Source organism: Hemitrygon akajei, chromosome 5 (genome assembly GCF_048418815.1).
Source record: "Hemitrygon akajei chromosome 5, sHemAka1.3, whole genome shotgun sequence".
Taxonomy (NCBI): domain Eukaryota; kingdom Metazoa; phylum Chordata; class Chondrichthyes; order Myliobatiformes; family Dasyatidae; genus Hemitrygon; species Hemitrygon akajei.
The window spans coordinates 41,282,244-41,299,011 of record NC_133128.1 but is presented as its reverse complement, the minus strand read 5'-3'; the positions used below and the strand labels follow the sequence as shown (position 1 = coordinate 41,299,011).

The 16,768-nt window shown below is 39.4% G+C and overlaps 1 protein-coding gene across 5 annotated transcripts in view; it reads right to left on the bottom strand.

Annotated features, from left to right (window-relative positions):
* Positions 1-800: 800 nt before the first annotated feature.
* LOC140727677 (protein maelstrom homolog) overlaps positions 801-16,768 on the bottom strand; it is a 124,476-nt gene continuing 108,508 nt past the window's right edge. For 4 of the 5 annotated variants that reach the window (XM_073045320.1, XM_073045321.1, XM_073045317.1 and 1 more), the window contains 5 exons: positions 15,477-15,621; positions 10,779-10,841; positions 9,287-9,416; positions 1,889-1,955; positions 801-1,236 (listed from right to left, as the gene is read on the bottom strand). In XM_073045320.1, coding sequence (XP_072901421.1) covers positions 1,109-1,236; positions 1,889-1,955; positions 9,287-9,416; positions 10,779-10,841; positions 15,477-15,621 — 533 coding nt within the window. In that variant the 3' untranslated portion in view covers positions 801-1,108. The remainder of the gene's footprint in view (positions 1,237-1,888; positions 1,956-9,286; positions 9,417-10,778; positions 10,842-15,476; positions 15,622-16,768) is intronic. The other variant, XM_073045319.1, reaches the window with a different exon arrangement.

Sequence of the window (16,768 nt, the reverse complement as noted above, 5' to 3'; positions counted from 1 at the left end):
GGCAGTCAAAATTGCCCAATGCATCACCAGCACCAGCCTACCTACCATCAAAGACATATATACAGAAAGGTGCAGGAAAAGGGACAGTAACTCAGGAAGGATCCCACTCACCTTACTCATGGACTCCTTGTCCTACTCCCATCATGGAGGAGGCTATGTAACATCCATGCCAGGACCACCAGACTCAAAAACTTACTTTCTCCAGGCAGTAAGGCTGATCAGAGCACCCACCCCTCCACACCTCCTATCACCAGTACTTCATCATTTCCTGTCAGTTATGTATTGATACTCCTGAGTCTAGCATCACTTTATGGACATAGTGTATGTATGATATACATTTATGTATTGTTCTTTATCTGTGTTTTTGTGCTGCATTAGATCAGGAATAACAATTATTTCATTCTCCTTCATAGTTGCGTATTGGAAATGATATTAAACAATCTTGAATCCTGAATACAGCTCCTTCCCGAAGTTCCTCTATAGATTGCCAAATATTTCTCTATATATGGAGAACATAACACTTAAAAATTGAGAACTAGCTTGAAAATTGAATTCCTAAAACACACAGTAAAGGTCTGTCCTTTTCAATCCCCTTCTCTCCACCACACTACACACCTGGCTAGCTAGTTAAATTCAGTTCAGCTCATTTGATAAAGTGTGCAAACACAAGTTTCCATCTGCCAATTGGTATAGCATCATTTAGCTATAAGGTTTTCCTTTATAAAGTAGATTCTTAAAACTTAAAAGTAATTCTCTATAAATTATCACCAAAGCACACTGTTGTCAAATATTTTATTTAACAACTTTTACAGGAACAAGTTCAGGAACTTGACCAATAAAACACAAAACAAATTAAGAAAATCACTCCGTGGCATTTGTCCAGTAAAAGAAATTATTCTACTATTAATATAATTTGCAAATCTTAATTTGAACATTCCATTTGCAGAAAAACTCTCTTCTATGCAGACTGGTCCATTACTAGGCTTTACATTCTGTTTTATACTTTTATTCTAGTATTGTGTATGTTTTTGTGCATACACACAAAGTTAGAGCTGAACACCAAATGGCTTTGTCTTTCTTTAACCGATTTGATGATAATTAAATCTATTTATTGCTGAAATCCTGATGGTGAGTGGGATGGAAAATTCAGCCGAGCTGCAAGAGCACCTCTCCCTCTCCCAAACTGAGCTGCAAAGGGGTAATCCATCAAATTGGATGCCACAGCACTATTTTTACCTACATTGTAAAAGAAGAGAATCTTACTGAATCTTAATGCTCATAAAAACATCAGAATTTACTTCCTAACAAATTATTGGAAAATACATGTTATCATTATAGAATTTAACCATTAATTTTTAGCATCATACCCTTTATTGAGTCAGGTACTAGTAGTAGTGAATAGTTGCCTGTAATTAATAAAAGAGTAAGCTCAAATCAAAATTACATGGGTTTGATGCCGAGGACTTGTTCTGCTGGCACTAGGACATGGCACACTTGTGTTACATATAGTACAATGAAGCAGTTCTACCTCCAATAACACCCCTGATGTGTTGATAGGGGGTAAACACAAATACTTAGCCTTGCTCTAGCTACCAGAATTTAAACAGGCATTGAAAAATAATTAAAGAATAAAAAACATTATAATTTAGCTAAAAAGGCCAAATAAACTTAGTGTTTTAAATAAGTTGCAGATCCCACGCTATTCTAGAGCTGACGCTTTTCAGCGATTAATGGCCACCATATACCGAAATTTTCTTTTTCCAAAAAATGAAACAGGTAGAAGTTCAAACCAAATGGAAGTATGTATATTTTGTTGAAGTATGAAGTAGGTTTTGTATGACAATAATACATGATAAATGAAAACATTTCAAAAAATAATTTCACTTACCACTGGAAATGCGATCAGAGGGCGAATGAAAATAATGTCTGGTCAAATTCTCTGGGACTTTTGTTTGCTTTTAACAAAAATCAGAAAGTTATTTACAACTATGACTTCTGCTTTATTAAACAAAATCAGTTAACACTTCCTTCCAGGTTGCTTATGATTTTTACCCCCTCCTAAATTATTACCTCTTCAAAAAAGAAAATCCAGTGACCATCTCATGAATGTTTTATCCTAAGATCATACAGCAGTAGAACTAGGCTATGTTACTCATTGAGTCAGCTCCACAATTCAATCAGAATTCAATATACGCAGTAACTTGGCTTCCAAAGTTGTCTGTGGAAATGAACTGCCAACACTCACTACCTTCTGTCTAAAGAAATTCCTCCTCATTTCTGTTCTAAAGGGATGCTCAAGCACAAACAAAACACTGAAGATGCTGGAGGAACTCAGCAGGCCAGGCAGCATATATGGAAAAGAATACAGTTGATGTTTTGGGCAGAGACCCTTCAGCAGGACTAGAGAAAAAAAGATTAGGAGTAGAGTTAAAACACAGGCAGAGGAGTGGAAGAACTACAAGGTGATAGGTGAAACTGGGAAGGAGGGAGTGGTGAAGTAAAGAGCTGGGAAGTTGATTGGTGAAAGACATACAGGGCTGGTGGGTGGGGTGGAATCTGACAGGAGAGGACAGAAGGACATGGAAGAAAGAGAAGGGGGAGGCACCAGATGAAGGTGATGAGAGGAATAAGGAGTTAAGGTGCAAGAGGGGAATGGGAATGGGGAATGGTGAAGGGGGCTGCAGGGGCTAGGAAATCACTGGAATTTTGAGAAATAGATATTCATGCCATCAGGTTTGGAGCTAACCAGGCAGAATATAAAGTGCTGCTCCTCAAACCCGAGTGTGGCCTCATCGTGACAGTAGGAGGTTGTGACTGGGAAGTAGAATTGAAATGGGTGGTCACTGGGAGATCCCACTTTTTCTGGCGGACAAAGCACAGGTGTTCGGTGAAGCAGTCTCCCAATATGCATCGGAGGCTACACTGTGAGCACCGGATACAGTAAACAGAACAAAGAACATATAAATCTACAACACATTCCAGGCCCTTTGGCCCAAAATGTTATGCCGACCATGTAACCTACTCTAGAAACTGCCTAGAATTTCCTAACCACATAGCCCTCTATTTTTCTAAGCTCCATGTATCTATCGAAGTCTCTTAAAAGACTCATTTGTGTCCACCTCTACAACTGTCTCTGCCAGTGCATTCTATGCACCCACTTTTGTCCATGTGAAAAACTTACCTGACATCCCCTCTGTACCTACTTCCAAGCACCTTAAAACTCTGCCCTGTCATGTTAGCCATTTCAGCCCAGGGAAAAAGCCTTTGGCTATCGACACGATTAATGCCTCTCATCATCTTATCCACCCTCAATCAGGTCACCTCTTATCCTCCATCAGTCCAAGGAAAAAAGGCCAAGCCACTCAACCTATTTTCATAAGGCAAGCTCTTCAATTCAGGCAAACTCCTTGTAAAGCTCCTTTGCATTCTCTCTACAATATCCACATCCTTCCTGTAGTAAGGTGAGCAGAACTGAACAGAGTACTCCAAGTGGGGTCTAAGTCTTAGAAAGCTGCAACATTACCTCACGGCTCTTGAACTCAATCCCACACCATATGCCTTCTTAACAACACTATCAATCTGCACAGCAGCTTTGAGTGTCCTATGGACATAGACCCTGAGACCTTGCTTACCTTCCACACTGTCAAGAGGCTTACCATTATTATATTTTGTCTTCAAATTTGACTTAACTGAAATGAACCACTTCACACTTATCTCGGTTGAATTTCACCTGCCAATTCTCAACCCAGTTCTGCATCCTGTCGATGTTCCACTGTAGCCTCTGACAACCCTCCAGACTATCTGTAACACCCCCAACTTGTGTCATCAGCAAATTTACTAACCCACCCTTCTACTCCTTATCCAGATCATTTATAAAAATCACAAAGAGGAGGGGTCCCAGAACAGATCCCTGCGGAACACCACTGGTCACTGTCCTCCATGCAGAATGCGAACCATCTACAAATACCCTATGCCTTCTGTGGGCAAGCCAATTCTGGATCCACAAAGCAGAGGCAGTCTCCTTGGATCCTATGCCTCCTTATTTTCTGAATGAGCCTTGCATGGGGAACCTTATCAAATGTCTTACTGAAATCCATATACACTACATCCACTACTCTACCTTCATCAATATGTTTTATTACATCCTCAAAGAATTCAATCAGGCTCATAATGCATGAGCTGCCCTTGACAAAGCCATGCTGACTATTCCTAATCAGATTATGCCTCTCCAAGTGCTCATAATTCCTGTCTCTCAGGATCTTCTCCAACAACTTGCCCAGATAAAGTGTCGCCTCACCTAGAAGGACTGATTAGGGCCCTGAATGGTAGTGAGGGAGGTGGTGTAGGGACAGGTGTAGTGCTCAATCCACTTACAAGGCTAAGTGCCATGAGGGAGATCAGTGAGGAGGGACAAATGGACAAGGGAGTCGCATAGGAAGTGATCCCTGCAGAAAACACGCTGGAGGAGGAGGGCAAGATGTGCTTGTTGGGGGGATCCTGTTGGAGATGGCAGAAGTTACAGAGAATTATGTGTCGGATATGGAGGCTGGTGGGGTGGTAGGTGAGGACAAGAGAAACTCGATCCCTAGTGTGGCAGCAGGAGGTCTGAGTGAGGGCAGACCTGTGTGAAATGGAAGAGAAGCGGTTCAGGGCAACGTTGATGGTGGGAAGCCTCTTTCTTTGATGGAGGAGGACATCTCTTTAGTTCTGGGATGAAAAGCCTCATTCTGAGTATAGATGCGGCAGAAATGGAGGAATTGAGAACATTTTTACGAGCAACAGGGCAAGAAGAGGTATAGTTCAGGTAGCTCTGCGAGTCGGTGGGTTTATAAAAAAAAAATCAGTAGATAAGCTATCTGCCCAGAAAGATTGAGAAAGGGAGGGAGGTGTTGCAATGGACCAGGTAAAGTTGAGCACAGAGTGGAAGTTGGAGGCAAAGTTGATGAAGGCATTGAGCTCTGCGTGGGTGTAGGAAGCAGCACGAATGCAGTCATTGATGTAGCGCCCTACACCTCCTCTCTCACTACCATTCGGGACCCAAACAGTCCTTCCAGGTGAGGTGAATTCTCATATGCCAGTCCATGGCCGTATCTACTCTCATGATGAGGCCACACTCAGGTTGGAGAAGCAACTTGTATTCCATCTGGGTAGTCTGCAACCTGATGGCATGAACATTGATTTCTCAAACTCCAGGTGATGCCCCAACCCCCTCCTTCACCATTCCCCATTCCCCTCACTCACCTTACCTCACTACCTGCCCATCACCTCCCTCTGGTGCTCCTCCCCCTTTTCTTTCTTCCATGTCCTTCTGTCTTCTCCTCTTAGATTCCTCCTTCTCCAGCCCTGTATCTCTTTCACCAATCAACCTCCCAGCTCTTTAATTCACCCCTCCTTCCCAGTTTCACCTTTCAACCTGTGTTTCTTCATTCCCTCCTCCCACTTACTTACTCCGACTTCAGTCCTGCTGAAGGGTCTTGGCCCAAAATGTCAACTGTATTCCTTTCCATAGATGCTGCCTGGCCTGCAGAGTTCCTCCAGTACTTTTGTGTGTGTTGCTTGATTTCCACTATTTGCAGATTTTCTCTTGTTTCTAAAGGAATATTGTTTTATTCTGAGGCTGCACCTTCAGGTCCTATTCTCCCAGTACTGGAAACATCATCTCCATGTCCACTCTATCCAGACCTTTCAATATGTGCAACACACACAAAATGCTGGAGGAACTCAGCAGGCCAGGCAGTGTGTGTTCAATATTTGGTAGGTTTTAATGAGATTCTCCCTCATCCTTCTAAAATCTAGCTAGTACAAGCACAGAACCATCAAACTCTCTTCATACATCATCCAAGATCATTCTTGTGAACCTCCTTTGGAACATCTCCAATGCTAGCACATCCTTCCTCAGACATGGGACTTTAAACAGTTCAAAATATTCCAAGCTTAGAATGACCAATGCCTTATAAAACCTCAGCATTACAGCCTTGGTTTTACATTCCAGTCTTCTCAAAATGAAAGCTATCGTTGTATTTGCCTTCCTCAGTACTGAGTCAATCTGAGAGTTAATATTTAGGGATTCATGCACTAGAACTACCAAGTCCCTTTACAACTCCAATTTATGAATTTTCTGCCCATTTTGAAAATAGTCCATCTCTTTACTCTTTCTACCAAAGTGCATGACCATATACTTCCCAAGGCTGTATTCTAACTGCCACTTCTTTGCCTATTCTCCCAACCTATTCAAGTCCTTCTGCTGAATACCTGCTCCTCCATCTATCTTTATATCAACCACACACCTAATCATAAATCCATCCAGATCACCAACATATAACACACTAAGTGGCAGACCCAACACTGACCCCTGCGGAACTTTACTAATCACCAGCAGCCATCCAGAAAAGATTGTCTTTATTCCCACTCTGCCTTCTGCCTGTCCGCCAATCTTCTACCCTTGCTAGTACCTTTCCTTTAATACCACACGTTCCTATTTTGTTCAGCAGCATCATGTGCAGCACCTTGACAAAGGCCTTCAGAAAATCCAAGAGAATAACATCCACTGACTTGCTGTCTATCCTGCTTGTTATGTCCTCAAAGAATTCCAACAGACTTATCAGGAAAGATTTTCCCTCGAGGAAATAATGCTGATTTTGACCTAATTTATCACGTGCTTCCAAGTACCCTGATACCACATCCTTAATAATAGACTAAAATGTCTTTAAAGGTCACTACTAATGACTCCACAATTTCTTCAGCTACCTCTTTCAGACTCTGGGGTGTAGTCCACCTACCTTCAGACCTTTCAGCTTTCCAAGCACTTTCTCCTTAGTAATAGTGGCTACACCCACTTCTGCCCACAACTCTCTCGAATTTCCAGCATGTTGCTGGTGTCTTCCATAGTGAACACTGGCATAAAGTACGTATTCAGTTCATCCGACAGTCTCCAGTGTCATTTTCCAGTGGTTTGATATCCACTCCTGCCTTTCATACTCATCTAAAGAAAATCTTTGGTATCCTCTTTTATATTATTGCATAGCTAACTTTTTCTAAAAAATTTTTCTTCCCTTATTACTTTTTTATTGCCTCTGTTTTTAGTCTTTCAATTCTCAAAAATCCTGCATGTTTTTAAAAACTGTATGCTCTTTCTTTTGTTTTTATGCTGTCATTCCCTCATCAGCCATGATTGCTTCATCCTCCCTTTAGAGTGCTGCTTCTTCGTTGGGATGAAATTATCCTGTGACTTCTTAATTACTCCCAGAAACTCCTGCTATTGCTGCTCTATTGTCATCCCTGCCACGGTATCATTCCAATCAACTCTGGTCAGCTCCTCTACAATGTCTTTTTAGTTATCTTTACTCAACTGTAATATCCAACTTTAGCTTCTTCCGCTCAAACTGTAGGATGAATTCTATCATATTACGATCACTGTTTCCTCAGGGTTCCTTTACCTTAAGTTCCTTAATCAAATCTGGTTTATTGCAGATTTGCCTTTTCCCTCGTGGACTCAACCATAAGCTGTTCTAAAAAGTCGCCTTATAGGCTCTCTACAAATTCCCTCACTTGGGATCAAGTGCAAAACTGATTTTCCCAATCTACCTGTATACTGAAATACCCTATTACTACAGTAAAATTGTCCTTCTGAAAAGTCTTTTCCATCTTCTGTTGTAATTTATACATTACATCCTGGCTAGCATTTGGAAACCTGTAAACAACTGCCATAAGGGAGGTGTTACCCTTGTAATTCATAATGATCCTACGTCTTCTGATCTTATGTCATTATTTGCTAAGGATTTAATTTCATTTTTTTTAAACCAACAGAGCCATCCCATCCCTTCTGCCCACCTACCTGTTTTTTCAACAGCATGTGTATCTTGGATGTTTAATTCTCAGTTATGATCTTCTTTCAATCACAGTCTGTTAAACCTTCAATGTTGCACCTGCTAATTTCTAACTGTGTTGTAAGCCCATCTACTTTGCACTGTATGCTGTGTAACTTAAAATAACACATTTAGACCTGTATTTGCCATGACTTTTCAAATTTGTTTCTATTTAACCTTTTTTAAAGTTTCTCTTTTCTCATTCTGGAGATTTCAATAACTTCTCCTAAGCTCTACTTCCCTTGTACTTTAACATACTTTTCTAATCTGTTGAAACGCCCAACTTTGTTTACTGTAATAAATAAAAGATTCAAGTGCAGTGATTGGAAATCTGAAATGAAAACAGGAAATGCTAGCTAAAACTCAATCCTTGAATTGTCTTAATCTGAAAAGTTAACTGCTTCTTCATCTACAGATGCTGCTTGGCCTGTATTTTACCAGCAATTTTAGTTTTCAAGTCTGTTTTCTGCCATTATAACGCTATTAGATGATTCCTGACAATCTGCTCAAGATGGATTTATAAACAACACACACAAAATGCTGGTGGAACACAGCAGGCCAGGCAGCATATATAGGGAGAAGCGCTGTCGACGTTTCGGGCTGAGACCCTTCGTCAGGACTTACAAAGTTTGTTTCAACTGACAACTATGGAGATATGAAATTCCACAAACCTGTTCCCTCTAGCAAATAATTCTATCCAAACATATCTGCTTGCTCAACAGAGAGGACATGCTGAATTGACGGCCTTGTTGGTCAGCATTAATATAAAGGATCTATTTTATCTAATGGGATTGGAGTAATTGCTTAATAGGATTAATGATTTTTTAAAAAGTTTTGATTTGTAGTTCTACTAATCATCATCCAGATTGATTTCTTTTAGCTATTAATTAGAGAAGGAACATTTTGATAATGTAATTATATATATTTCTTTCATCATGCAAACACAAACATAGATTTTATACTAGAAAAAATGCTGAATCTCAGAAGTGTGCATTCTAGAAAACAACTCAGGCAGGTTATGTAGAGACTGCAAATTAATGCCAATAACAGTGACCATTATAGGTGAAATGGTGGCAAATAATCGCACACTAATTGTTCAACATATCTTTTGTTCTAAAGCACCATTTTGAAAATATGACTGTTGGTCAGGAGTTACAAATCAGCTGCATGCAAGTAGTTATCTACCATACCAACCCCAAGTTAAGATTCCAAGTGGAATATCTAACACACAGAAGTCTTCACTAATGGAATAAATCAGAAATCTCATTTTAAAATGCAAACATTTACAATTCTCTGTAATTCAGATGCATGTGTTATCGATTTGTTGGCAAAGTCACTTAAATTTACTCTCAAAGAGGAAGAACAAATTCAGTCAAATCCTCGATCACCCAAAAAGAAAATAAAATGCCACAGTATTTTACCTGGCAAGAATGGTCCAATACCAATACTTTAGGATTCAATATGGTGCCGTAGGTGAACTCTCTTTTTGGAATGTGTGCTGCTGTTATCTCAAATTTATAAATGGAAGACAATGAATCACTGATGCAGTATCTGAAATAAACATCAAATCATTAAACTTCACATTTCTACAATTCGTGGGCACTAACTTACATTTACTGAAACAAATTATAACAGACGCTTGATTGGAAAATGACATTCCTATGCATTAATTAAAAAGGCTTCAATGCATTGTGGGCAGAGCATGGGAAATAGTTTAATATAATGACACCACAGTGCAAACAGTTCACTGAAATTGGGTATTAAAACATGTTGCTCTCACCTGCTACAATTGTCACAAGAAGGGTATATAAATGGAAAGTTTTTAGAAACAATTGGCAATTATGTAATACAGCAAAGAATGCTGAATTCCTTTAGAGGTGTAATATTTCTAGGCTTCACACTTCTGTGATTCTGTAAAACTGGACATAGAGTTACAAAGCACTACAGCACAGAAACAGGCTTTTCAGCCAACCTGGACTGTGCTGCACTATTATTCTGCCTAATATCATCAATCCGCTTTTGGATCACAGCCCTCCATACCCATCCCATTCACGTACATACCCAAATTTCTCTTAAATACTGTATTCACCACTGCTGCTGGCAGCTCATTCCACATTCAAACCATTCTTTGAATGAAGTTCCCTCTTAAATATCTCACCTTTCACCCTTAACTTCTAGAGTCACCTAACCTCAGCAGAAAAAAAACATATACCACTCCTAACTTTGTAATACCTTTATCAAATCACTCAAATTCTCCTATGCTCCAAGGAATAAAGTCCTAACCTATTCAAACTTTCCTTGCAATTCAGGTCCTCAATTCCAGGCAACACTGTTGTACATTTTTTTATTGATATCTTTTTAGTAGGTAGGTGAACAGAACTGCACACAATACTCCAAATTTGTACTTACCAACATCTTATACAACTCCAACATCCCAACTCCTGCACTCCATACTTTGATTTATGAAGGCCAATGTGCCAAAAGCTCTCCTTATAACCCTATTTATTTATGACACCACTTTCAAAGAATTAAGGATCTATAATCCCAGACCCCTCTGTTCTTTCACAATCCTCAGTCCCCTACTGTTCACTGTGTATGTCCTACCCCACCCTGGTTTGTCCCCCAAGGTTGCAACACTTCACATTTTCCCATATGTGACACTTGATACTATTCCTGTTTCCTGGGTATCATGATACACAGATAATGGACACTATTAGAAATTTGTCAGCTGGGTTATCATGGCCAGTACATATTTTAGTAACAGAAACCAAGAACTAAAACCAAAAAATTCAATTTCTACAGGACATGGAAATAAATACTGAACATATTTTTCAGTAAGATATACTGCTATTGACTACCTTATCCACATTCCAAAAGTAGATTGAGCGATTTTACTGGAAGATGTTAACTTACGCATATTTCTTGGTTGTTGCTAATGCACAATACACTATGTCATGCTCATCATGCCATTTACACCTTTAGAGGAGGAAAGAAGATAAATATTTTTTGGAACGGCAAGTTCTTCAGCATAATTTCCAGAATATTTTGTGTAATAATACTTCATACAGAATCCAATAATACACTATAGGATCTTAAATAATTGTGTTCCAAAACACCTGTATTTCTATGTCTAACAAATCAGTTGCAAGGTAGGTGCTGAAATTTTCCACATCACTAATTGTAGTATTAGAAATGATCTTTCAAAAATCATTGGACTCTAGCATGGTGCCAGAAGACTGGAAATTGCAATAGTCACTCCAATCATTAAGAAAGGAGGAAGGCAGCAGAAAGTTAAATATAGACCAGTTAGCTTGACCTCAGTGGTTGGGAAGATGTTGGAGTCAACTGTTAAGGATGGTGTGATGGAGTAATTGGGTGACACAGGACAAGATAGTATAAAGTCAGCATGGTTTCCTTCAGGGAAAATCCTACCTGATGAACCTGCTGGAATTCTTTGAGGAGATTACAAGTAGGATAGATAAAGGGGATGCAGTGGATGTTGTATATTTGGACTTTCAGAAGGCCTTTGACAAGGTGCCATATATGAGGCTGCTTGCCAAGTTAAAAGCCCATGGTATTACAGGAAAGTTACTAACATGGTTAGAGCATTGGCTGATTGGTAGGAGGCAGTGAGTGGGAATAAAAGGATCCTTTTCTAGTTGGCTGCCAGTGACTAGTGGTGTCCCACAGTGGTCGGTGTTGGGACCACTTCTTTTTATGTTGTATATAAATGATTTAGATGATGGAACAGATGGCTTTGTTGCCAAGTTTGCAGATGATATAAAGTTTGGTGGAGGGGCAGGTAGCGTTGAGGAAACAGACAGGATGCAGAAGGACTTAAGACAGATTAGGAGAATGGGCAAGAAAGTGGCAATGAAATACAATGTTGGAAAATGCATGGTCATGTACTTTGTTAGTAGAAATGAATGTGCAAACTATTTTCTAAATGGGGAAAAAATCCAAAAATCTGAGATACAAAGGGACTTAGGAGTGCTTGTGCAGAACACTCTAAAGGTTAACTTGCAGGGTGAGTCAGTGGTGAAGAAGGCAAATGCAATATTAGCATTCATTTCAAGAGGTCTGAACTACAAGAGCAAGGACATGATGCTGAGGTTTCAAAAGGCATTGGTGAGGCCTCACCTTGAGTATTGTGAACCGTTTTGGGCCCCTCATCTTAGAAAAGGTGTGCTGGCATTGGAGAGGGTCCAGAGGAGGTTCACAAGGATGATTCCAGGAATGAAAGGGTTATCATATGAGGAACGTTTGATGGCTCTGGATCTTTACTCACTGGAATTCAGAAGGATGAATCTTTCGAATGTTGAAAGGCCTAGACAGAGTAGATGTGGGAAAAAATGTTTTCTATGGTGGAAGAGTCTAGGACAAGAGGGCACAGCCTTAGGATAGAGGGGTGCCATTTCAAGATAGAGATGCAGAGAAATTTCTTTAGCCAAAAGGCGGCGAATTTGTGGAAATTGTTGCCACATGCAGCTGTGGAGGCCAGGTCGCTGGGTGTATTTAAGGCAGAGATTGATAGGTTCTTGATTGGACATGGCATCAAAGGTTACAGGGAGAAGGCTGGAAAATGGGGGTTGAGGAAGAGGAAGAAAAAGGATCAGCCATGATTGAATGGTGGAGCAGACTCGATGGGTCAGATGGCCTAATTCTGCTCCTATGTCTTATTGTCTAAAACAGGAAGGTGAGAACCACAAAATCACAACTAACCTTAGGATGCTCTAGTTCTTCTAATAAATACAACTGTTTTATGCAAAGGAAGGAAGAGAGTTTTTCTTTGATGCTACACATAAAATGAAAGATAATGTACAGCCAATCACTGTACAGTAGCACTGTGGCTGTTTAGATGGAATACAGACCAGGACTAATGAACCAGCAAAATTCATTTAAATCTGACCTAGGAAACCCAATAACCTTCAAGGAAAGAAGCCTTTTCTTTTTATTTGTGTGGGTTGGCCTGTGCAACACCAAGCCATAACAAATGTTCCACTCTTAATTAAATGCCTGTTGAAATGGGTAAATTTAATACAATTTGAGACAGAAGTACCCAATTTCCTGAATGGATTTTTAAGTCTCAAAAGTCTACGAAAATTGCCAAGTTGACATTGAAATGTCAATGTCCAGAGATGCTGCCTGGCTTGCTGAGCATTTTGTGCATGTTGCTTTAGATTTCCAGCATCTGCAGCTTTTCTTGTCTCTAGAAAAATTGAATGAATGGTTTTTAATTAATTTTTTTTTGGTTCGAATGAAGAGATGTTGCTATCTTTGCTAGGCATTGACTTTAGCACTATACCCATGAGCATGGAAGTAACTAATCCAGCAGCAAATTTTATCAATATTAATATCAAAGATACTGCAGCAAAGACTGCAATGCTGGAATGCAAGATGGCCCGCAAAGACCCAGAAAGAAGAGAGATATAACAGCAAAATGTACCACTGCCATTTCAGACCCTACAGGTGTACTTTCTTTTGTAGAGAGTGAGGAATCCAGATAGGGGTGGGGATGGGGAATGAGGAAGTGTCAAAAATGCAAACTGAAGGAGAGAGAACCTGGGCGAAGAGACAAGAACATAGGGGGTGGGGAATGGATTAGCTGAAATTAGGAAAAATTCCACTTTGAACGACGGTGGCTGAATAACAAAGCAATTTAAGAAGCCCACTAATTTTATTGGTAACAGAGATTAATAACCCTGCATTAGAGCTGCCAACCTCTATGGAGTTACCACAGCCAAATTCATTTCTGAAGCATGCTTTAAATAGTCTGGAAAACTTTCTGAAAACACAAGACACTGAAATTGGAAATTTCATCAAACTAAATAATCAGTCCGAGCATATGTAAAGTCCTGTAATCATAGCTTCCTGCTTAGTTGTTGCTTCCTGACAGATATCTTTTACTGCCAAATGTTGCCTGTTTTCTGAGGCAAACTAGAATGCAAGCAATCAATGTTTAAATTTGACTGGAAGGAAATAACAACACACTTATGCATGTTAAAGTGACCCAATCATTCCCTGTCCTCTTCACAATTTTAAATACTCAATTGATACTTCAGTCTGGTCTTAGTAATGAAAGTCTTTGTTTTGAAAATAGACTTGTTGAAATCCCTACAACTCAGTAAATTGTAGAGCTGAAGTCCACCATGCATTAGTTGGTACATCAACTTAAAGTGATAATTTTATAGACATTGACATAGAATAGTACAGCACAGTACAGGTCCTTCAGCCCACAATATTGTGCCGACCCTTAAACCCTGTCTCCCATATAACTGTATTTTGCAATAAATAAACAAGCTCACTTAAATCCATTAATATGGTAATAACTACAACATAGTTCTACCAACATTACAATGTTTTTTTATGAAGCCAATCAGGTACTAAAGGACAACTAACAAGATGTAATATTAAATGCAATCTTAAGCAATTAAATGTCTGAACAAGAACAAAGGAATTTATAATTTTGTTCACCCAACCAATGTTGTTACAGGCACAGGCCTTCCCACCATTGAGGACATGTTGAAAAGGCAGTGCCTAAGGAAGGATGCATCCATCATTAAGGATGCTCACCATCCAGGTTATGCTCTCCTCATTACTACTATCAGGGAGAAGACACACATTCAACATTTTAGGAAAAGCTTCTTCTCCTCAGTCATCGGATTTCTGAACAGTCCATGAAGACAAGTTCACTATACCTCTTTTGCACAATTCATTTATGTATCTATTGTAACTTGTAGTAACTTGTTGTGCCTGCACTGTACTGCTGGCACAAAAGAACAGATTGCACAAGTGGAACAAGAGAAAATCTGCAGATGCTGGAAATCCAAGCAACACATACAAAATGCTGGAGGAACTTAACAGGCCAGGCAGCATCTATGGAAAAGAGTACAGTTGAGCCTTTGGCAGGACTGGAGAAAAAAAGCTGAGGAGTAGATTTAAAAGGTGGGGGGAGGTGAGAGAGAAACACCAGGTGATAGGTGAAACCTGGAGGAGGAGGGACGAAGTAAAGAGCTGGTAAGTTGATTAGTGAAAGAGACAGAAGCCATTTAAGAAAGGAGGAGAAGCACCAGAAGGAGGCGATGGACGGGTAAGGAAATAAGGTGAGAGGAAAAGGGGGATGGGAAATGGTGAAGAGGGTGGGAGAATTACTGTATGTAATTTACCGGAGAATTCACAAGTGATGACAGTGACAATAAACTTGATTCTCACATCACCTAGAATATCACACCTATATGCAATTTATGTTTCACCAAATTAAGGGTAAACACAAAAAATGTGTGAAGACTGGTAACTAGGTTAATTGTGGCAATCCACGAAGTTTGGCAATTTCCTTCACATTTTTGATTTTTCATAAAATACTGATGCAATTACATCTTGCAAATTTCATTCTATAGCTGACCTATGAGTAGATTAATCTTTTCCTGCCCAGTACTTGGTGTTGCAAGTCATGTTTGCACAAGCCCAATATTAGGACAGTGGCACAGCACAATAATCACACAATAGCAACATTCTTTAAGACAAAGATTAAGAACTTTTTTAAAACTGACTTTTCCTCATTTTATGTTTTCTTACATTAATTTAAAAGGACAACATTTTTTATGGACGTACCTGGTATTCATGGCATAATCCCAAACCATAACATTCAGCATTCTTTCAACACTATCCTTTGAAGGCTTTTCTTTAAGCTTGTGCTCATAAAGTTTCATTACGAGTTCTTCTATCTCAAAAACATTCACTGGAATGCTGCTGCGGCCTGTTGTAAAAGTATATAAAATAATAAAATTGATGACTAAACTTATCAAATTATTTTCATTGGGTGCAACAATCATATTGAACAGTAGTTATTTATCATGATGAATTTCTGAATACACTGTGTCTTTTGCAATGTCAACAAAATGACATGGAAGTCAACTCCTATCACTCACCTCAGTCCCATAGTTTGGCATATTTTTCCATGCATCTTTGCCTCATGACCACTTTACAGAAGAGGTCTCAATCATTCTTCCTTTAACCTATCATTAATTCTATTCTTACACCACAGCCAGAGAATTACATTTGTTTTCCCTCGCCATGAGTGCTAAATGAACATTCTTGCTTGTTTTCCATCACAGAATGGCAAGTTGATGGCCAAGTAGACATTTTGTTAAAAATCCATAGGCTGCTAATATTTCTTTCCATCAAAGATGAATCTTTTTTAACAAAAGGAATGTTCCCCATTGCGCTCATTAAAGGAAGGTCAGGAAATATAGTTGGAAGGCTGATACTCTGATATTCAATTTCAAAATGCCACGAATTCCAGTTCTATGCCTTATGTTGCTTCAGAGGCATATCATCAATGAAAATGACAAAGTTCAAAGTAAATTTATTATCAAAGTAGAAGTGTACAGTGGCATGCAAAAGTTCAGGCATCCCTGGTCAAAATATCTGTTACTGTGAATTGCTGAGTAAAAGATGACCTGATTTCCAAAAGGCATAAAATTAAAAATGACACATTTAAAAAAATATTTTAAGCAAGATAACTTCTTTATTTCCATCTTTTACAGTTTCAAAATAACAAAAAAGGAAAAGGGCCCGAAGCAAAGGTTTGGGCACCCTGCCCAGTCAGTACTTAGTAACACCCCCTTTGGCAAGTATCACAACTTGTAAACACTTTCTGTAGCCAGCTAAGAGTCTTTCACCTTTTGTTTGGGGGATTTTTTCCCATTCTTCCTTGCAAAAAGCTTCTATTTCTGTGAGATTCTTGGGCCATCTTGCATGCATTGCTCTTTTGAGGTCTATCCACAGATTTTCGATGATGTTTAGATTGGGAGACTGTGAGGGCCATGGCAAGACCTTCAGCTTGTGCCTCCTGAGGTAGTCCATTGTGGATTTTGAGGTGTGTTTAGGATCATTATCCTGTT